Source organism: Phodopus roborovskii, unplaced genomic scaffold (assembly GCF_943737965.1).
Source record: "Phodopus roborovskii unplaced genomic scaffold, PHOROB, whole genome shotgun sequence".
In the NCBI taxonomy this organism is placed as follows: domain Eukaryota; kingdom Metazoa; phylum Chordata; class Mammalia; order Rodentia; family Cricetidae; genus Phodopus; species Phodopus roborovskii.
Window position 1 is genome coordinate 87,081 of NW_026125925.1, and position 22,704 is coordinate 109,784.

General features: G+C 37.4%; 1 protein-coding gene across 1 annotated transcript in view; it reads left to right on the forward strand.

Annotated features, from left to right (window-relative positions):
* LOC127217978 (melanoma inhibitory activity protein 2-like) overlaps positions 1-22,345 on the forward strand; it is a gene marked incomplete at its 3' end in the record, with an annotated part of 94,854 nt that extends 72,509 nt beyond the window's left edge. Inside the window, 5 exon segments of the mRNA XM_051178984.1 lie at positions 6,280-6,373; positions 15,425-15,638; positions 16,855-17,013; positions 20,876-20,934; positions 22,105-22,345. Of these exon segments, the coding sequence (XP_051034941.1) occupies positions 6,280-6,373; positions 15,425-15,638; positions 16,855-17,013; positions 20,876-20,934; positions 22,105-22,345 (767 nt within the window).
* Between the last annotated feature and the right edge of the window lie 359 nt (positions 22,346-22,704).

Here is a 22,704-nt window from a genome sequence, read left to right on the forward strand (position 1 = left end):
TCATTAACCAGTATGAGAAACATATTTACAGAGTGACATCTCCCATCAAAGTTGGATTATTGGGAAGTATATGGTCACAAATTTCCAAAAATAACTGTGTATGGTGTCAGACACATTTGAATCATACTCTGAGTCAAACAGGGCAATCATTTTCCTTTTCAGGCAATTGGGTATGCATACCCACTTCCAGGCCAGCTAGGGGTACATAATGAAACCATTTCAGAAAACAAAATAAAATGCAACACCAAAAATGACAAGCTAACAAAGAAACACAAAAAGCATATGCACATCATCCTCTGTCAATCCCATAGTGACTCCTAAATAGCACCAGCATCCTTTGCTTAACTTGTGTGGCTATATACAGTAGATAATAGTTTGGCATTGTGTGTGGTTCTGTTGTTTTTTGTTTGGGTTTTATGTAAAATACATCTTGAGAGTTTTGTTATTTACCATGGTAAAATTTCTCTAGAGCTTGTAGCCTGCCTTCCACATTGCACATATAAAAATAAGCAGTATTCCACTCAAACTTATGACCTTCATATTTTAAAAATCAGAACTGTTTTTTGGATGAACAGGTGACTCAGCTTTTAAAAGCAAATATTGCTTTTGCAGAGGACCTGAGTTCCGTTCCTAGCACACATATTGAATAGCTCAAGGTCCATGTAAACTTCATCTTTAGAGGATCCAATGCCGCTGGCCACATTGGCCACTGTACCTTGCATGGACATGACCCCCATGTTGATAAAAAGGTAGAAAGAAAGAATAAGAGGAAGAAAGGAAGAAAGAAAGACACACACACACACACACACACACACACACACACACACACGCCAATTTAAAAAGAAAACCTTGAAAATATCAGAATTCTTTACATAGGTGTAAAGATGAGGGAATTCAAGGTGTGAATATTTATATATGCACCTTATCCTGTTATTTTAATAAACATCTAATTTGTTGAAAACCTTCAAAAACACCATGCTCTGTTGAAATCTGTGTAGTGTTCAGGGCACATATTAGACATAAGCAGACAGACAGTAGGATAACAAGATGAGAGCTGTTGAATGTGATTCTGACTTATGGTTCAGCTAATTGGATCTGCATTTAAGACTGCTGTTATTATCATTGTCACTATTATTATTATTATATTATTTTCTTTTAGATGTCGATCCCAGTTCCCTCCCTCTCCCTCTCTCCCTTCCTCTTACACTCTCTCCCTGTTCACTTGTACCCTGACCACCCTCCCCTCCCATCCCCCCACCCCAATTCCACATGTAGGGCAATGCCATACAGGGGGGTCATGTAAATCTGTCATGTCATTTGAAGTAGGGACTAGGACTTCTTTCCTGTCTCTAGGTTAAGGGAGTGCCCTCCATGGGAATATGGGTCTCAGCTAGAAGGACTGCACAGTCTAAGGGACCTCAGGCAGTGGAAACAGGATGTATTCCTGATGCACAAAAGGACCTTGTACATACAACTGCTGTTTTAATTATTCCAGAGCACTCCCCATATGGTCCCTATATACTGTGCTGACCTTCACTGAAAGGAGATATTCTCTCTCCTCCAACTGTGTTGGAGGGTCTATTCAGAACCTCACCTTTCCTTTCAGGGGGAGGAGGAAGCATAGTATTTAAACATTTTCATTACTCTAAAATCTCCCTTATGTTATCTTTTCATCTCACTTTACCTTTAAAATAATCTGTGAGTAGACATTTGTGAAGTATAGGCACTGCTTTTACTTATATTTCTAGAGAAAAATTTTTGGGTAAATAACACAACTGCTTGTAATTATAGACTTAATTATTTTTTAACTGGGTAAATAATGTTAGCCCAGATATGGTAGCACCCTGCAGTTGGGGTGCAGAAGCAGGAGGATCTCTGTGAGTGTGAGGTCAGCCTCGTCTACAGAGTGAGTACCAGGCCATTCTGAGAATTGCTTAGTAAGACTCTAACTCAAAAACAACCAAACAGCAAAGTCCTTTGTAGCTCCTTGTTCTGATCTGTATTCTTCTTCCACACAGTTTAAGGCAAGTGACCACCCGAACTATGGAAATTCAGGAATCCAGAGTGCTCTCAATGACACTTTGGGTGTATGTAGCATTCAAAACTTTGTGAATTTTGAAGCATTTCATAGAGCAGATTTTAAATTTTTGATGTTCAACACTTAATGTCTATAGACACACATTCTCTCTCTCTCTCTCTCTATATATATATATATATATATATATATACATACATACATACATATATATATATATATATATATATATATATATATATATATATGTTCTTCATCCTGTTTGACTCTGCCACCCTTTAGTCCTAAATGAATACACAGATGGTATATTAGGTACACAACAGTTGGCTGGTGGTTGGGCTTCTTATTGGCTATCTCTGTCTTAATTATTAACCCATTTCTATAATCATGTATTTCCACCTGGTTTTGGCTTATGGGAGAATTCTCCATCCTGTTACTTCTTTGGTGCACTAAATCACGACCTTTCTGCCTGTGTTTCACAGCATTCTCATCTCATAGTCCTGCCTATATATTCTAGCTGGCCAATCAATCAATCATTATTTTATTCATCAACCAATAAGACAAAATATATACAGAAGGACTTCCCAGATCATAAAAAATTTCAAACACAGTGCCAGGCACTTCCATTAAAGAATACTCAACCTACACTGGATAACGAGGAGTTATACTACATAAAACCTTTAAAGAATATATACGATAGAGCAGTGTAACCAGCATTATTGCTTGAAGAAACCAGATCAGAATGTAGAAATACAATTTGTGTGGGGCATTTTTGTGAGTGCTTAAAGAAAGCAAGGAAAACCAAGAAAAAAATCAAAGAGTTGAAGGAACAGTTCAAGACATGAAAACTGAAATAGAGACAATAAAGAAAACACAAACTGAAGGAATACTGGAATCAAAAAAACTGGGCAAATGATCAGGAACTACAGACTCAAGAAAAACCAACAGAATACAAGAGAGTGAAGAGAGAATCTCAGGGGCTGAAGGTAAACTACAGAAAATATATACATCCACCAAAGAAAATCATAAGTCCAATAAATCCTTAACACAAAACATCCAGGAAATGTAGGACACTGGGTAAAGCAAAAGCTAATAATAATAGTTGTAGAAGAAGGTGAAGAAGCCCAGCTCAAAGGTGTGGAAATCATGTTAAACAAAATCGTTGAAGAAAAATTTCCCAATCTGAGTAAGGACTTGCCCATAAAAGCGTAAGAAGCAAACCCAACACCAAATAGACTGGACCAAAGAATAAAGACCCCAAAACACATAGCAATCAATGCACCTAACATACAGAAAAAAAGAAAGAATATTAAGAGCAGCAGGAGAAAATTTTCAGATAACATATAAAGGTAGACTGATCAAAATTACACTTAAATTCTCCATGGAAATTCTCAAGATCAGAATGTCCTGGGTAGATGTTCTACAAGTATGAGAGTCCACAGATGCCTGACAAGGTTACTATACCCAGCAAAACTCTCAATCATTATAGACGGAGGAAACAACATATTTAATGACAGAGCTGGATTTTCACAATGAATATCTAAAAATCAAGCCCTATAGAAATTTCTGGAAGGAAAACTGCAACCCAAGGAAGTTAACTATGCTCACAAAGACATAAGTAATAGATAATCCCAATTCACCAAAACCAAGGTTAAAGCATGGATAATATATTCACAATACCACCACTTACAAAAAATCTAAAACAAACAAGCACTAACAATCAGTGGTCCTTTCTATCCCTCAACATTATTGGTCTTAACTCACATATGAAAATTCACAGGATAAAAGAATGGATACAAAGACAGAATTGATGGTTTTGCTGCATACAAAAAACACATCTAAGTTTCAAAGACAGACATTCCCTCAGGTTAAAGGGTTGGAAGAAGATCTTCCAATGAAGTGGACCCAAGAAGCCAGCAGGTATAGCTATCCTAATATCTAACATGTTAGACATCACACCAAAATCAATCAAGTGAGATAAAAACAGTCATTTCATATTCATCATAGGAGAAATCCATCAGGACAAATTCTCAGTTCTGAACATCTATGCCCAAAATACAAAGGCACCCACATTCGTAAAAGAAACTCTACTAAATCTTGAAGCTCATGTAAAACCTCATCCACTCCTAGTGGGACAATTAAGCACTCCACTCACACCACTAGACAGGACCACCATAGAAAAACTTGACAAAGAAACAAGAACTAACAGAAGCTATGTCTACATTGGGTTTAAGAGACATCTACAGAATATTACAACCAAACACAAATAATATACCTTCTTCTCAATCCATATTGAACCATCTCTAAAATCAACCACATACTAGGCCACATAAACAAAACCTCACCACATTAAAAAAAAGAAATTGGAATATTCCTATATATCTTATCATTCCACCATGCTTTAAAGCTAGAATTCAACCACAACACAAATCTCGAAGAAACCCTACAAACTCATGGAAACTGAATAATGTCCAATTGGAACATTTCTGGTCAAGAAGATATAAAGAAAGACATGGATGACTTCTTAGAATTCAATGACAATGAGGACACAACATACACAAACTTATGTTAAACATTGAAAAGATTTCTACGAAGGATGGAAGTTCATTTCATAAGAGCCCATATGAAGAAAACTGAGGATAGTCACATTAGAGAATTAATAGCACAGCTAACAGCCTTAGAACAAAAAGAAGCAAACTCACCGCAGAGTAGATACCAGGGAATAATCAATCCGAGAGAACAAATCAATAGAGACAAGGAAAATGATTCAAAACATCAATGCAACAAAGAGTTGTTTTTTTTTCTCAGAAACTCAACCAGATAGACAAACTTTTGTCCAAACTAACTCGAAAAACACAGAGAGAACACAGAAATTAACAAAGTCAGAAACAAAAAGGTGGACATAATAACAGACACTGAGGAAGACAAGACAATTTTCAGGTTGTACTTTAAAAACCTGTACTCCACAAAATTTGAAAATTCATTGGAAATGGAGAAATTTCTGGATAACTATCACTTATCAAAAGGAAATCAAGAACAGATAAGCAACTTAAACTGACCTATACCGTCAGTGAAATTTAGGCAGTCAACGAAAGCCTCCCAACAAAATAAGACCGAGGGCCTGTTGGCATTTGTGCAGAATTCTACCAGCAAATCAAAAAGGAACTAATACCAATACTCCTCAAATTGTTTCACACAATAGAGACAAAATGTTCATTACCAAACATTTTTTTCAAGGCCACAATTACCTTGGTACCATAGACACACAAAGACACAACTAAGACAGAGAAGGATAGACCAATATCCCTCATGAACATAGATGCAAAAATACTCAATAAAATACTGGCAAATCAAATCCAAGAACACATCAGAGAAATTATCCAACATGACCAAGTAGGCTTCATCCTTGTGTTGCAGGGATGGGTGAACATACAAAAGTCGATTGATGTAATCTACCATATAAACAAACTGAAAAAAAAAAAAACAGGGTTTACTGAAAAACCCTTTTTCACATTCCAATACCCTTACATGATAAAGAGCTTGGAGATATCAAGGATAACAGGAACATACCTAAACATGATAAAAAGCCAACATCAAACTGAATGGATAGAACCTTAATGCAATTCCTCTAAAACCAGAAACAACACAAGGCTACCGTCTCTCTCCATATTGCTTCAATATTGTACTTCTTAATTAGTTATGTGATTTAATCATTTCATATTCAGTAGATTGTATTTGTCAGGACCTCTTCAATTATCACTCACTACACACAGAAGCTGGGAAAGATGTGTATCTACTGTAGGTATTAAATGAAATAACATTAAGAAAGAATAAAATTCAGAAATTTAAATATTCATTTGTATTTCTCGAGTTATATATCAGTGTACTTTTCTCAAAAAATATATGATGTGAACTTAGGGAAAGTTTGGTACATGTAGAAAACAGGTAGTGGATGCTGTATCCTGAGTTGCCTGAAAGGGCAAGTTTGCCTGAGAGCCAGCTGGAAAGGTCAGCAAAACACTGCAAAAAGATATCAGTTCTGGTGAAATTTCCATAGGTGTCAGGCTATTTGTGGGATCCTAAGGTTGAGTACAATTGTATTCCTGTCAAGTTCTTCCCTGTCCCTGCCAGGAGAGTGGAAAATGTTAATGGCATTTGGATCTGGAAATAGTTTGGAAATTAGTGAAAACTGGAAAATAGTGAGAACTAAAGAAGTTTTCCCTTTTTTTAATTTGTCTGTCTAGATGGGCCAGTATCCTCCAAGTTGGAATCCAGGAAGAGTGCCACCAAACAAGACTCTGTGGTGAGAATGGGAAATTGAATTCTACCCATGGATCCGTAACTAGTTTCTTGGTTTTATTATAATAACGCTAGAGCAACTTTGTGATATCAAAATATTAATACAATATACTTTTAAATTGTGTTAACATTTTCATCCTTGTGTTGTAATGTTCAGGAAATAGTATAAATCACTAGCCAAGTTTTGTTTTTTTTTTTTTTTTTTTTTTAACTGCAATCCCAGCATTTGCGCATGGTGAGGCAGGAGGAAGGTGATTTCAAGGCCACTGTGCTCTATCTAAGAAGTACTTGTCTCAATAAACCACATAGGCTGAGGAAATGGCTTATAAGTTAAGAGAACTGGCTGCTCTCCTAGAGAACCTCACTTTCATTCCTAGTACGTAGTGATGGATCACAACCCTTCTTCACTCCAGTTTCAATTGATCTGTATCCCAATTCTATCCTTCCAGAACACTGAGTGTTTGTAGTATGCATACAGACATATGTGCATGCAAAACACCCATTCCTGGGGGGGGACTAAAAGAAACAGACCATATATGTCTTATTTAAATAACTACAACTTTTAAATGGACATCAAAATTTCAGTACATTCTGTGCACTATTTCATATTTTCTAACTTCTAATATTATTTGAACCTTAAAAAGTATTTTAGATTTTTTTTTTACTTTTTTTTACTTCATTTTCTTTTATATAACAAAGTCCATTTAAATGAAAACAAACATTTATACACAATATTTGGGAATGTGGGCATCATTCTTTCCAAACTACTTCCTGCTGGTAAGGGGTGCTGTCATGGGGGATTCGAAGAAGATTCAGAAATCCTGGCTGTATTCTGTAGGGCTGTTTTGCCCAGCTGTTTTGAATGTAGGATCACCTTGTACTCTGTTTCAGGCGGTCTGGCGTGATCAAACCACATTAGTCTGGAAGAAAGCCACATCTTTTCATTTTCTGTGGAAACAAAAATAGAAATCCTTTTGCCCAGTAACTTGTCCTTCAACTTAAATTTTGAAGTCAAAGAATTTTTAAATTTAATTTATTACTTTACATGTCGATCCCAGTTCCCTCTCCCTCCCTTCCTCCCTCCCTCCATCCCTACCTGCCACCTTCCCTCCCTTTTACCCTCTCTGCCCTCTCACATGCACTCTAGCCACCCTCCCCTCCCATCACCCCACCCCAATTCTATGTGTAGGGGAATGCCATCCAGTTGGGGTCATGTAGATCTGACAGGTCATGTGAAGTAGGGACTAGGGCTTCTCTCCTGTCTCTAGATTAAGGCAGTTATCCCTCCATGGGGGATATGTTTGCAAAGTCTTTGTTGTGCACCAGGGATACATCCTGGCTCCACTGTCTGAGGTCTCTTAGACTGCTCAGTCCTTCTGGCTGAGACCCATATTCAGGGGGGCTTGAGTCAGTCCCATGCTGGCTTCCCAGCTATCAGTCTAGTGGCCGTTAGCTCCTCCTTGTTCAGGTAAGCTGTCTCTATGTGTTTCTGCCGTATAGTCTTGTCCTCTCCATCTGCATCTTGGTTAAGTTTGACTCAGTGTTTATGTATGGGTGTTTGATCCTGTTTTCAACAGGCATTAGTTGACCACTCCATGGAGATGTTAGTTGTTGATCTCACTCTCTGGGAAGGGCATTTATGATAGCCTTTCCACGGAAGCTCAAATTGTTAGTTGGGAGCAGTCTTGTAGTTTTCTAGACCTTTCTTGGTGTTCAATTTTATCTTCAAACCAATATTGGCTCCCTCTTTTATGTTCTCTCTCTCTCTCTCTCTCTCTCTCTCTCTCTCTCTCTCTCTTGTCTTCTATTCTTAACCGGGCTATATCTTCCTGGTCGCACGTGTTTTCTTTTCCTCCCCCTTGTTTTCTCCTAATTTTCTCTCCATTCACTTCCCTATTCCTGACACTTCTCCTGTGCTCTGGGAGACCAAACAGCATCTTAACCATTTTCATTTCCTGTGTGTTTGATAAATGTGTATGATTATTTTTTTTTCTTTTTCTTAATGATAGGGTTTCAAAGTAGCAATGGTTCCAGTCATGGAAGTCACTCTATTGACAAGGCTAGCCTTGAATTGACAGAGATCCACCTTCCTCTACCACCCAAGTTCTGGGAATCAATCCCTCTACCTCAACTTCCTGATGTATATCTAGTTTAAAAAGTATCTGTTTTGAACTTCATGAACTATAATTGTTTTTGAGAGTGAGCTACGTGTGTTACTACCATGCTTAAAGATTTCTGTTGAGTTCATAAAATTACTTAGGACGGAAAACAAGGACCTCCTCAACCCATGTGGAAAACTGAGCCTGTTACCATTCTTGCTTCAACGTCATGGAATGCTTTCTTCTTTGACTGCCGCTCCCAGGAAAGGAGCTGTGAATCAAGCCATTGTACAGACTAATGATTGTGACTCTGTTACAGAAAGCAACTTTTCCCAACTCTGGCCCTGCTAAATGCAAAGTGGCTGTCCATGGCTTGACTCCTCCATTGGTGGCCAAGGTTTCAGACCCTAGAGATCATGGATGCCCTGCAATTCCAAAGAATCCAAGAGGCCAGAATACACCACCACCTCCTCCAGATGCTTGACAGTATGTCCCATCAAAGGGATTTTGCAGGCCCAAGGTTTCCTCCAAAGTCAGGTAGGTTTTTTAAAAGACCCTTGTATGAATAAATCTGTATCTGTATGTTCCTTCAAGTTTGGTTCCTGTTACAATGAGAAACACTGGCCAGAAGCAACTTGAGGGAGAAAGGGTTGTCATGGCTCACAGGTAACAGTCCAGCAGCAAAGAAGTCAAGGTTTCACCTTGAACTACCTTAGGGAATTTTGAATTTTAAATGTACTGTGATAGTTCAGAAGATCAGCAAATTTACAAGCACTTTTTTTCTCCTCAAGGCAGGGTTTTCTATAGCTTTTGAACCTGTCCTAGAATTCACTCTGTAGACCAGGCTAAGCTTGAACTCACAGAGATCCACCTGACTCTGCTTTCCAATTTTGGGATTAAATGCCTGTGCCACCAATACTTAGCTACAAGCAGGTTTCAGGCCAAAATTGTGCGTATACCATTTTATAGAAATGTGTACTGAGGCTAATATTTACATTAATTACTTATATTTTGTCTTAAGATTACTGTCTAAAGTCTAGGTTGTTCTTCCCACATTATTATATTTAAAATCTAAGATCATATTAATTATTTGCTGAATTCATTGAAATTTCTTCTTACACTTATATTTTAAAATAAAAGTTATTTATTGCTTTTACAGCATAATTTCCCCTTTGGAATCAGAAGTTTCTACACAATAAATCATGTTTTAAAGTAATAGAGATGAACCAGAATAGTTATCCCTGCCTGTTCTCTTCCATCATATCTATTCTTAACCTTCCAAGAGTATGACATGTATTTTCTTTCAGAAGTTTTGTAGTTGTTCTTGTCATCACAGAAAATTTATTTAGGATGTCATGCCAGGATCACTGATTTCAATGTTACTCTTGAAAGTTTTACTACATTGAAATCTGTTCTACAATATGTCCTGAGTGTATTGAGATCAAGAGTAGCTGCTAAGACAGCACAAAGACACCTGAAATTGTTGGTGGTGTTCTTATGAATCCCATGTAGGTAAGAAGTCCACTTTAAATATCAAGATTATTTGTGAGATCAAATATTGTGGTGTGAGTTTTGTTTACCAGTATGCGCTGTAGTTTGTGGTTTACCATGTGTGCCATACAGGATTTCAACCTCCACTGTCCTTTACTCATCTCTTGCAACAGGGTAGAATGTGTACAAACTTTGGGGCTTTCCACTTTCCCTTCTCCAAACTTCTGAGTTCTTCTCCCCACCCTCTCTTTTGAGAAGTAGAAATGAACTCTTTCCAGACTTGATTCTGCCTTCCAAACAATCTGCCCCAGAACCTCCACAAACACAGGAGACCTGACCATGTCTATGATGGTCATTTCTTCTCATTTTCAGTTCAAGATCACTTTTGTTACTGATGTGATTATATTATTGCTCAAATTACAGCTTAATGGAAACATATTGTCAGGATAGTAATTTGTAGAAAAGATGATTTAAAAATGAATCTTATGAGTGAATTATTTCCACTTCATTTTATTCTGCATAATGTATTTTACTTTGATTATGTCATCCATAATTGTGGAAGGTTTATACAGGCAATATCATAATTGATGTACCTTAAACTCAAAAAGCTGTTTCTTTATACCAGAAATGTGTTCACCATGATTTTAGGCAAAAGTAAAGGTAACTGTGTATTTAATCAAATGAATTTTAATTAATTTAAAGCATTGTTTGTCTTTGGTATTACTGAAACAAGCCAGTTTCCCATAAACCTTTTCCACTAAATTAGTCTTTTCACCTGTGCAAAAAATTAGTCCTTCAAAAGAGAAGGTTGTGGGGATGGACTGATGGTGACTCATTAGTTAAGACTGGAATCTAGTGCAGATAAGAGTATATGGTCTTGGTTCCTAACATCCACATGGCAGTTCCAATCCCAGGAAATCCAATGGCCTCTTTTGCCTACAATTTCACAATGTATGTATGTGGTGCTTACCATTACATTAGGTTCACAGATATTCATGAAGTATACCAACATGAATATAGTGCACAAGGCATTCATTGTTGCAAAAGGCATACACGTAGTGCACTAAGCATGCATGTAGAGCACAGGCATGCATGCAATGCTATGTACAATATGCTTGTCCATGATATACAGCATGCATGATATGTACCAGCAGGTATGTAATGCTCTATACATGTATGTAGTTCATGGTTGTGAGTATATAGTCCAGAGGCATGCAAGTACACAAAATACTTGCAATACATAAATTACAGAAAAAAACTAAAAATAACAAAACATAAAATAATATAAAATATTTTTCTTTTTCTTTTTTTTTTACGTAAATTAGCCCATTTACTAGAGGCAGGGGTTCTCAAGCAATAGCATTTCTACTGTGATGGCAGACTTCACTGTGACTGCAGAAGTAGTGTTGTACATCCAGGCCCCAACTGCCACTGTATTCATGCAGGAACCACAGTGCCAGATGCCAACAGCTCATCTCTTCATCGTGGTCTTGCCACAGAAGGAGCAAGTGTACTTGGCGTGGTGGCTAATTTCAATTTTCTTCACCATTTTCCGGAGGGTGGCACCATAGTATTTCCCGATGATCCCGACCATCTTGGTGCGTTTAGCCATGTAGCTGGAAGCTAAGCCTAAGCCCGGAGAGCACATTTCTCTTTTTTCTTTTTCTTTCTATTTATTTATTTAATTATTTATTTTGAGACATGGGACAGGGTTTTTCTTTGGTTTTGGAGGCTGTCCTGGAACTAGCTCTTGTTCATAATGTTGGTCTCAAGCTCATTTAATCTGCCTGCCTCTGCCTCTGCCTCCCAAGTGCAGGGATTACAGGCATGCACCACCACTGCCTAGCCAACATTTGTGGATTTTCTGATTTGAGTATCTTACAAAGTATGCACCCTACTACTTTTAGTTAGATATAAATGACCCAAAATAAAGCAATACATTTTAAAACCTTAAATATGTTTTATACTTGAAAGAAAGACAGGATATTGTCTCATGATGAATTTCAGGATTTTCTTTTGTCCACTGACTAATTTTAAGGTTCAAAACCAATGTGTGTGTGTGTGTGTGTGTGTGTGTGTGTGTGTGTGTGTGTGTGTGTTTGAGAGACAGATATACAGAGAGAGAGAGAGCATGCATAAGCAGATACAGGCACACCTAATTTTGTGCTGAATGTATGATGATTAGTTAACAATTGTAAGATAATTTTTCTACAGTAGGTTATTTAGAGAGCTCAGGGTCTCAGGCTGACACAGTGAGTTATTCCCCTATATCCTGGAAGTTCTACTGACTGGTTTCTTATATAATCTCTGGTTCTCTCATTTTGACTATCTAGTTATTGATTTGTTTTTTTTTTTTTTTAGAGACAGGGTTTTTGTGTGTGTATCTTTGCTTGTCTAGGAACTTGCTGTGTTGACCAGGATTGCCTTGAATTTGGAACCATTCCTGTTTCTGCCCATGGAGTGCTGGGATTAAGGGCATGAATCTCTACATCTTTCACTTTATTCTTGATTGTTTTCTGTGGGTTGGGTTGAGAGAGCTGACACCATGTAACTGTCCTGAGGCACCTCTTTCTGAGGTAGGGTGTTGAAGTGTCTTCAGACTGGTGTTCATGTTCTTGGTCTTGCATACTGATAGGAATGGAGGGTGAGACCTAACTAATGAATTTCCCATCAGTGGGTTGAATCAGTGATTTTTCTCTATTCAGTTGGTTTTTCCTTAGATGTCAAGGGACAGCATAAGAACTCATTTTCTTGCTCAGAGCTGTGATAGTGATGAGAATGGTTCCCTAGTGTCATTGGGAAAAGTCAGTGGTCAGGAGGTGTTTCTGCTCCAGACAGAAAGCAAAGCCTTGTGTTGAACACACAGTTTCCCCCTGTTATGTTTCTACATTTTTACAACATGTATTTCTACCTCATCATTCCCATTTTATTCTTGATTGAGCAGATTTAAAAGAACTTAAGACTGTTATTTATTTACAATAAAGTTTTATATTGAAACTTTTGTAATCTTGACATCATTAAATCTCTGTTTCAACCCATTTTGCATATTTCTCTTCCTGGACCACTATTTTACCGTCTCTTAGCTATTGCTATTCCCAAAATGCTATTACTTTTACCGGGCATAAAAGCATGCATAATTGTTCTATATCTATATATTTAGATATCTATATCTAAAATTTACAATTCAAGAAATCGAACTCATGATTTAAGGGCTAATTCTGGCCTGAAGTAATCACATACTAAATTTCAGTCCCTTTCTCTGTGAATCCTAGAGACCACGTTTTATGCTATGTCATTATATGCTCTTATCATCAAGACAAGAGACTAAAAACATATTTAGTTTTCCTTACAATTTGGGTAATTGAAGTAATAATGCGAAGGGTGAAAGCTCAAGAAATTGAATTGTGCATTTTTTTGACCAATACAAATGTATAATCATAGGTTACATGAGTACCATTCTCTGCTTCATCTGCCTTTAAAAACAAAACATAAAAGCAATATATAATCCTTAGAAAGTTAGACAATGGGAGATACACTGGAAAGAATCTGTTCAGAAGCAATGTTAAAAACTCTTCAAAGGATGCTGCCATATGGCTTTTGTCCTTCATCTGCCTTTTTAAATATAGATTCTTATATTGACAGCATATGGTATATTTATATAGATCCATGAACATATTTTTAAAATATTTTTTTTTCATTTCACATAGAAACAACATATTCTTCTCACTCTCCTTCTGCACAATGACGCACTTCCACCAATAAGTCCATACCTCCTAATAGTGCCACTCCCTTTGGGAGCCATTTTTTCCCAAACCACCACAGTTGGCCTCTCACACAGATTGTGAGACATTTCCTCTGCCTCTTTTTGTAGGCAGGACTACTTCTAAGGTTAAGGTTTTGTTGCTAAGTTGGTCTCTCAGTCCCTCTATTTGAAGCCTTACCTGATTATAGAAAATGGCTTGTACAGGATCTGGATCCCTTAACTGTGGTCAGCCTTGTAGTTTCCTGGGAGTTTCTATTGAACTAGATTTTTTGTTCATCCCTGACATTTCCCCACACAATCTACAAATTGCTTAGGGTCCAGCTGGAAAGGTCAGCAGCACATGACAAAAGAATATCTGTTCTGTGTCCATCTGCTTTCAGAAACCTAATGAGGAACACTATTGTATTTTTGTCAATTTATTCTCTGCCCTGGCAAGGGGAGTGGAACATGTCAGTGTCATTTGGATCTGAAAATGGTCTAGGAATAAAATAAAATTCATCAAGTTTTCCTGGTTTAATTTTCCTGTCTAGATAGGCCAGTATCTTCTACTTTGGAATCCGGGAAGAATGCCAGCAAACATAACCCTGGGGAAAGTATTGGACATTGAAATCTACCCGTCGATCCACAAGGAGTTTCTTGGTTTGATTAGAACAAGACAGAGCTCTTCTACTGTATGATATCTCCATATTTATGAAATATACCTGAATTTAGAATTAACCCTTTCATTGTTGGCTTATAACCTGGGAAATTGTACAGATCACAGGCCAGGTATTGATGGTCAATGTAATCCTAGCATTTTGGCAGGAGGATGGTAATTTGAAAGCCAGTTTGTGTTGTATAAGCAGATCTTGTCTCAAAAAATTACATAGGCTGGAGAAATGGCTTACAGATTAAGAGCCCTGCCAACTCTCCTAGAGGACCTGGGTTTGTTTCCAAGCACCTGAGTGATGGCTCCCAATACATAACTCCTGTTTCTAGAGATCTGAATCCCTAATCTATCCTTCCAGAACACTGGATGTGTGAGTATGCAGACATACATGATGGCAATATACCAATTCATGTGAAATTTAAAAGAAAAATAAAATAAGGTACGTAATATTTAAAAAAGTTCAACGTTTAGATGAATTTCAATTTTTTTTTTTACATGCTGTACACTATTTCAGATATTTCTTCCTTGATATCTTATGTGAATCTTAAAGTTTATTTTAGTTTTCAAATATAGCATTAATTTTGGCCATTTTGAAAAATCAACATCTTTACCATTTTCCTTTTATGGGTGTGTTTTGTAAAAGTTTCTTTTATTTTTATGTCCCCCCCCCGGAGATAGAATTTTCCGGAAGCTATGGAACATGTTCTCAAACTCAGAACTCACACTTTTCACCAGACTGGCCTCGAACTAGCAGAGAGCCACCTACCTTTGCTTTCTGAGTTCTGTTATTTAAAACATGTGCTACCACCCCATGATACATTTCTATTTTTAGAGTGTCTTTTTGAAGTGTACTTGCATTTTAGGATGAGCTAAATAGAGGGTTACTACCTGTCATACTTAAAGATTTCTCTTGAATTATTTAAAATACTTAGGATAACATATCAGGGGTTCCTACACTTCTGTGGAAAACTACATGTTCTCATGCTTTCTGGAGTTCCATGTACTGCTTTCTTTTATGTCTTTCACTTCCAGTAAAGGAGCTGTGAATCAAACAATTTCACTGACTGTTGATTGCCACTCTGTTACAGAAATCAACTTTGCCCATTTCTGGCTATGCTGAATACAAAGCTTCTGGACAAGACTTGGATGTTCCACTGGTTCCTGAGGTCAGACACCCCAGAGGCCCTGCCTTCCCAGGGGATCCAAGTTGCTATGTTCTGCCTCCAGGAAACATCTATGGAGATGCTCCACAGTATGATCCACCAAGGGACTTCCCAGGCCCACCATTCCCTCCTATGCCTGGTAGGCTTTTTTAAAGGACCTTGTATGTGCATCAGTGTTTATCAGTGCTTCCTTTCAAGTTCGCTTCCTGTTAGTATAAGAAACATGGGCCAGAACTAACCTGAGGAGGAAAAGGTTTATATGGCTCACAGGTAACTATTCAGCAAGAAAGGAAGTCAAGACCTTACCTTAATCCACCCTAGGTAAATATAATTTAATATGTCCAGTGTTAGATCAGATAATCAATAAATTCACAAGCACATTTTCCTTGTTTCATTCCTCCAGGCAGGGTTTCTCTATAGCTTTGGAGACTTTCCCGAAAATCAGTGTGCAGATTAGACTAGCCTTGAAATCACAAGTATCCACCTGTCTCTGCTTCCCAAATGCTGGGTTTACAGTCTTGAGGCACAAATGTCCTGCTACAAGCAGTTTCACCTTAAAATATTTGTATTTTATTTGACAGAAATTTTTGAGGCCATTATAGTAATTAATTATAGTTGTTTTTCTTAATATATCTGACTAAAATATTTTAAATCATTTCTCCTGAGTAGTAGTTCCTACAGGATCATATTTAAAATCTAAGATCATAGTTATTAGTTGAATTCATTGAAATATTTTCCTACCATTACATTTTAAAAGAAATGTAATGTACTGGTTTTACATCATATTTTCTCCTTTGGAATCATGAGTTTATACACAGTTAATTATGTTTCTAAGTAATAGATAAGAACCAGCTTAGTTGTCCTAGGTCTCTCTCTCTCTCTCTCTCTCTCTCTCTCTCTCTCTCTCTGTGTGTGTGTGTGTGTGTCTCTCTCTCTCTCTCCTTACCTCTGCTCTTAAACTTCTATTGGAATGGCATGAGTTTTGTTTGGGAAGTTTTAAGTTAGTTCTTGGCATTAGAGGAAATGTTTCTATTAGGATGTCAGGTCAGGTAACTGATATGCATGTTAAGTTTGAAAGTTTTACTCCTTGGAAAAGCTGTTTTACATTAACTGTAGATTGTATTGAGATCTTTTAATCTGCCAAGTTAGGACAAACAAACCCAAAAGTGTTGTTGATGTTCTTATTATTCCTAAGTAGATAAGAAGTCCAATTTTGAATGTCAAGTTTTATATGTGAGAACGAATATTGTGATATGAGTGTTTGGATAACAGAGTAGGGGCTGGAGTTAGTGTTTTAATAAGTGTGCAGTACAGGATTTCTTCTACCACTGTCCTTTACCCATCTCTTTGAGCAGGGAGAAATGTGTATGAACCAAGTTGCGTTCCACCTTATCTTCACCCAAGAGTTGGGTTCTTTCCCCCACTCCCATATCCTCCAGAAAACATCTACGGTGATCAATGTGGATATTTTCCTACAAGAGACTTCCCTGGTCCACCATTTCCCCCAATGCCAGGTAAGCTTTTTTAATGGTTCTTGTGTATGTCAATGTTTATCTGTGTTTTCCTTCAAGTTTGCTTCCAGTTACTGTGTTAAATCTAATCCTTAACCAACTTGAGGTTGTAAGGGTTTATATGGTTCACAGGTTATATCCCAGCCACAAGGGAAGTCAAGGCTTCACCTTGATTCACCTTAGAGATTTTTGAATTTTGATTGTTTTTTTTTTTTTTTTTTTGATAGGTTAGAAAAATCAGCAATTTTACCAGAGGGTTGGTTTTTTTGTTTGTTTGTTTGTTTTGTTTTCCTCAATTCAAGGATTTGCTATCACTTTGAAGCCTGTGTTGGAACTCTATCTGCATACTAGTTTAGTCTGCTTACATTCCAAATTAGTACAAACACACCTGAAACTGATGGTGAAGTTATTATTTTTCCTACCTAGGTGAGAAGTATTGATTTGAGAGTTGAAATATGTTGGTGTTAGTGTGTGGATATCAGGATATGGGCTAGACTTAGTGGTTGAACAAGTGTGTAGTATGTGGTTTCAACTTGCATTGTCCTTTACCCATCTCTTCCAACAGGGAGAAATGCATACGAACCATGGGGATTTATACCTTACCTTCCTACAAGAGCTGGGTACTTCCCCCACCACCGTATCCTCCAGAAAATCTCTATGGAGATCCAAGACATTGCATGCCACCATGAGATTTTGCTAACCCATCTTTTCATCCATTTCCAGGTGGGCTATACGAAAGTCCTCGTATGACTCAATATTTATCAGCTTTTGTTCAAGTTTGGTTACTATTAGTGTGAGAAAAACAGGCCAGAACAATCTTCGGGAGAATAGTGTTTATATAGCTCACATGTTACAGTCTAGCAAAAAAGAGTTCAAGGCTTCACCTTGATCCACCTTAGGGAATTTTGAATTTTACTCTAGTATGACAGATCTGAAAATCAGTAATTTCTCCACCAGATTTAACTTTTAGATTTTTTTTTTCCAATACAGAGTTTCTCTATAACATTGGTGCCTTTCCTTGAACTCTCTCTGTATGCTAGGCTTACATTAAACTCATAGCGATCCACATGTTTCTGCGTGTAAGTTACAGGAATTAAAGTCCTGTGCTACCAGTGCCCTGCTTCAAGCAGTATTTAGGTTCAAATTATGTGTATTTCATTTTATACAAATGTATAAGTGTAAGGAGTAAAGTTTTTCTTCCTGCTGCTGATCTGTGCTGCCACCGCGCCAGCCCCAATTAACACACAGAGACTCTGTATTTGATATAATGCTATTGGCCCGGTTCTAGTTTCTTATCAGCTAGCTCTGTCTTAAGTAGTAACCCATTAATGCTGATCTATGTATTTTCATGTGGAACGGCGGGTATGTTCTCTCTCCACTCTCCATCTTGACTCCTCCTATCTACTTCATCTTTTCTCCTTGTCTCCTATTCCCTCCTATCTTTCTTTCCTATTGGCCAACAATGCTTTATTCATTAAACAGTATGGGAAACATATTTACAGAATCGCATCTCCCATCATATAATGCTTAAAGTAATTACTTATATTTTTGTCTTAAGATTCCTGACAAAGGTGTTTTAAAGTATTTTCCTAAGTACTAGTTCCAACATGATCATATTTAATATTTAAGATCCTATTATTTGTTGAATTCCTGAAATTCCTTCCTACACTTACATTTTAAATTGAAAGCAGTTTGTTTATTTTACAGTATAATATCCCTTAAAGCATCACACATTTCTAAACAGTAAATCATGTTTTCAAGTAGCAAACAAGATGCAGCTCAGTTGTCCTAGGTGTCTGCCCTCTACACTGTCTTCTAGTTTTAAGCTTAAAGGGGAATGAAATGATTTTTGTTTGGGAAGTTTTAAGTTGATCCTGGTCATTACAAGAAATGTTTCTTGTTGGCTATTTCATCGGGTTTACTAATGTAAATGTTAAGTTTCAAAGTTTTACTACATTGAAACAGTGTTGTACAAGATCTCTCAAGTGTATTGAGGTCTGGCATAGCTGTTAGGACAAATACACCTGACATTGTTGATGGCCTTTCTAATTAATCCTTTGTAGCTTAAGAAGTCCATTTTTTAATATGAGGATTTTTTGTGAGATCAATATTGTGATGTGAATGTTGGGATATCAGAAACAGGCTTGGAGCTATTGGTTTTGTAAGTGTGCCCTGCAGGGTCTCAATTTCCACTGAACTTTACCCATCTCTTGGAACTTGAGAAATGTGTAGAAAATGATGGGCTTTCCATCTTACCTTTCCCCAAGAGCCGAGATTTCCCTGACTCCACACCATGAAAGTAGAAATGAGCTCCATCAGTACTCAATTTCCCCTTCCCAACAACCTGCAGCTGAGCCTGCAGCCTGCACCGGTACTTCCAGAAACACAAGGAGTCCTAGGACTTTCCAAGGCAATCATTTCTTCTCATTTGCAGTTTATTCAACTGCTGTTCCTTATGTGATTCTGCTGTTGGTCAGTTGGAAGCTTAACGCAATTAGAATTTCAGAATAGTATTTTGTAAGGAAGGATTCCATTCTGGATAGCATCTTTTACTTTGAATATTACCTGTTATATAATCATGGTAGTTGTGAATGTGTCTGTGTCTTTAGACCAGGAATATGTAGAAACATCTGGTTGCAGACAAATTGACGTCTTATTTGACATTGTTATTAAAACCAGCCAGTGTCCCATAATCATGGTTCCATAAATGAGAACTTTTGCTGGAGGGTCTTTTGCTGGAGAAAAGTGGATCAGTGGTTAAGACTAGCTCCTACATCAGAACACAGTACTTGAGCTTTCTCCCCAGCATCCACAAAGAGCTTCACTGCAAGGCACTTCTCCTTCCAGGGCTGATTTCATTCCCTTTTAGCAGCTCTTCTTGGCAGATTCACATTGACTCTGGCATTTCTGAAATCTTATTTATTTCTGTGTATCTCATGCATGTTTGATGCCTGATAACGTCAGAGCAGGGCACCTGAGCCTCTGGTAACAGAGTTCAAGAATTTTGTGAAAGGCACTGTGCTTGCTGGGATATATGCACAGTCTTATGGAAGAGCAACTGGGACCCTTATTCCTGAAGCCATCTTTCCCGCCCTTTATTGTTATGTAATATTTTAGGCATGTAATCTAATGTATGTTTTTAAGGTTAGTTTTGACCCTTATTAAGGGTTTCCTGTGTCTTTACGTTATAGAAATTTTATTGTGTTGCATACCAATCATCTCATAGTTTTTAGTCTATTTACATTTATCATATTTACCAGTAAGTAAATTAGGCAGGTAAATGTCAATGGATATGTAAAAGAATACCAGAAATATAATTTGGGAAATTGATCTTAATGCATGATCTTATTTAATCATTTAGTATTTAGTAGATTGAATCTGTAAGGACCTATTCAACTATCTCTCACTACCCAATGAAGGTGAGAAAGGTGTGTATCTATTGTAGGTACTAAACTAGCTAACATTAAGAAAGAATAAAATTCAGAAATTTAAATTTTCATTGTGTATTTGTTGAGTTATTTATTAGGGAAATTCTTACATAATAGTATATTCTATATGCTGAGGGCAAGGTTGGCACAGATAGAAGGATGGAACCGGGTGGTGCATCCTGAGTTGTTTCCTTAGGCTGACATGGCTGAATAGGTCAACATCACCCTGCAAAAGGATATCTGTGCTGTTTAAATTTCTCCTAGTCTGAGGCTGCTTTTGGCACCCTAATGAAGAATATTATTGTATTTAGGTCGCATTGTTCTCTGTCCCAGCAGGGGGAGTGGAATATATCAGGGTCATTTGCATCTGTTAATGGTCTGGGAATATAATTATTACTCATGTAGTTTTGTTTTGGGGGGTTGTAATTTTTGTCTAGATGTGGCAGTACCTTCTACTTTGGAATCCGGAAAGTGTGCCACCAAACATGATACTGGGGTAAGTATTGGAAATTGAATTCTACCTGTGGATCTACAACTAGTTTCTTGGTTTTATTAGAACAAGGCTTGAGCTCAACTACTTTGTTATATTAATAAAATGCACTTGCACTTAGCATTAACACATTCATTATTGGTTTGTAACCTTCTGTAAAATAGTATGGAACACAAGGCAGGTTTTTATGGCCCATGTAATCCTATCATTTTGGCAGGCTGAGGCCAAGCATGGTAATTTGAAAGCCAATGTGGACTATATGACTACATGAACTAGCATTTGCCTCAAAAAATATATATAAGCTTTTAGAAATGACATACACTTTAAGAACACTGGTGGTTCTCCTACATTACCTGGATTTGATTCCTAGCACCTGAGTGTGGGTTCACCACCCTTCTTAACTCCATTTTAAGAGATATGAAATCGTATTCTATCTTTCCAGAATATTGAATGTATAGAGAATGCAGATATGCATGCAGAAAAAAAAAACACATTCCAGTGAGATGAAAAAGTATTAAAATAAACAAAGAAACCTGATATCTCCCACTTTACGAAGTACAACTTTTAGATGAACTTCCAAGCTTTTTTATGTACTATACACTATTCCAGATTTCCATCCTTAAAATCTTAATAACTATGTACTTTCTTTACAAATATAGCATTGATTTTGATCATTTTGATAATATTGATTTCTCAACCTTTTTCTTATCTTTTTGTGTTTCATAAAGGAGTCTATGTTTTTTCCTGGAGTTAGGGTTTCCCATTAGATATGTTGCAAGTCTGGGAACTCGTTGTATTTAAAAAGGCTAGATTAGTAATGGTACTGACAGAGATACAACCCCCCACTACTGAATTTCTTGGATTAAAAGCATGTACCCTCTCTTCCTGATGTATTTATATCTTAAAAAGTGTCGTTTTTTGATGTAGCTGAACTATGTTTTTGTTTTAGGGTGAGCTAGGTAAATTGTTACTAATATGTTTAAAGATTTCTGTTTAATAAAGTAAAAATAATTAGGATATGAAATAAGCTGATCCTACACACATGTGGGAAACTCAGACTGTTCCTAGACTTCCTGGAATGTCATGGACTTCCTTTTCTTTGCCTGACACTCCGAGTAAAGGAGCTGTGTCAAGCCACTTCACTGACTGTTGATGTGGATTATCATTCTGTTACAGAAGGAAACATTGCTCACTACTAGACCTCTTGCAAATAATGCAGCTGGTCACAGCTTGACCCCTCCACCTGTTCCCAGGCTTAGAGGCCCTAGAGGCTCTAGAGGTCCCAGAGGCCCTGCCTCTCAATATGATCGAAGAGGCCGGATCCCACCACCTCCTCCTCCAGGAAACATCTGTAGAGGTCCTGGACAGTATATCCCACAAAAGGAATTTGCAGGCCCACAGTTTCCGCCAATGTCAGGTAGGCTTATCTAAAAGTCTCTGTATGTGTCCATATTTATCTATTCTTTCCTTCAAGTTTGATTCCTGTTACTGTGAGAAACACAGGCCACAACCAACTTAAGGGGGAAAAAATTGCATGGGATCACGGGTTACATTTCAGCAGCAAAGGATTTCAAGGCTTCAACTTGATTCATCTTATGGAATGTTGAATTTCATCTGTGTTATGATAAGCCAGAAGATCAATAAAATTACAAGCTGTTTTTTGTTTATTTGCTTGTTTTTGTTGTTGTTTCTTTACTCCACATTGCAGGATTTCTCTAGCTTTGGAGCCTGTCCTGGAACATTCTCTGTAGATGAGGCATTCCTTGAGTAATGGAG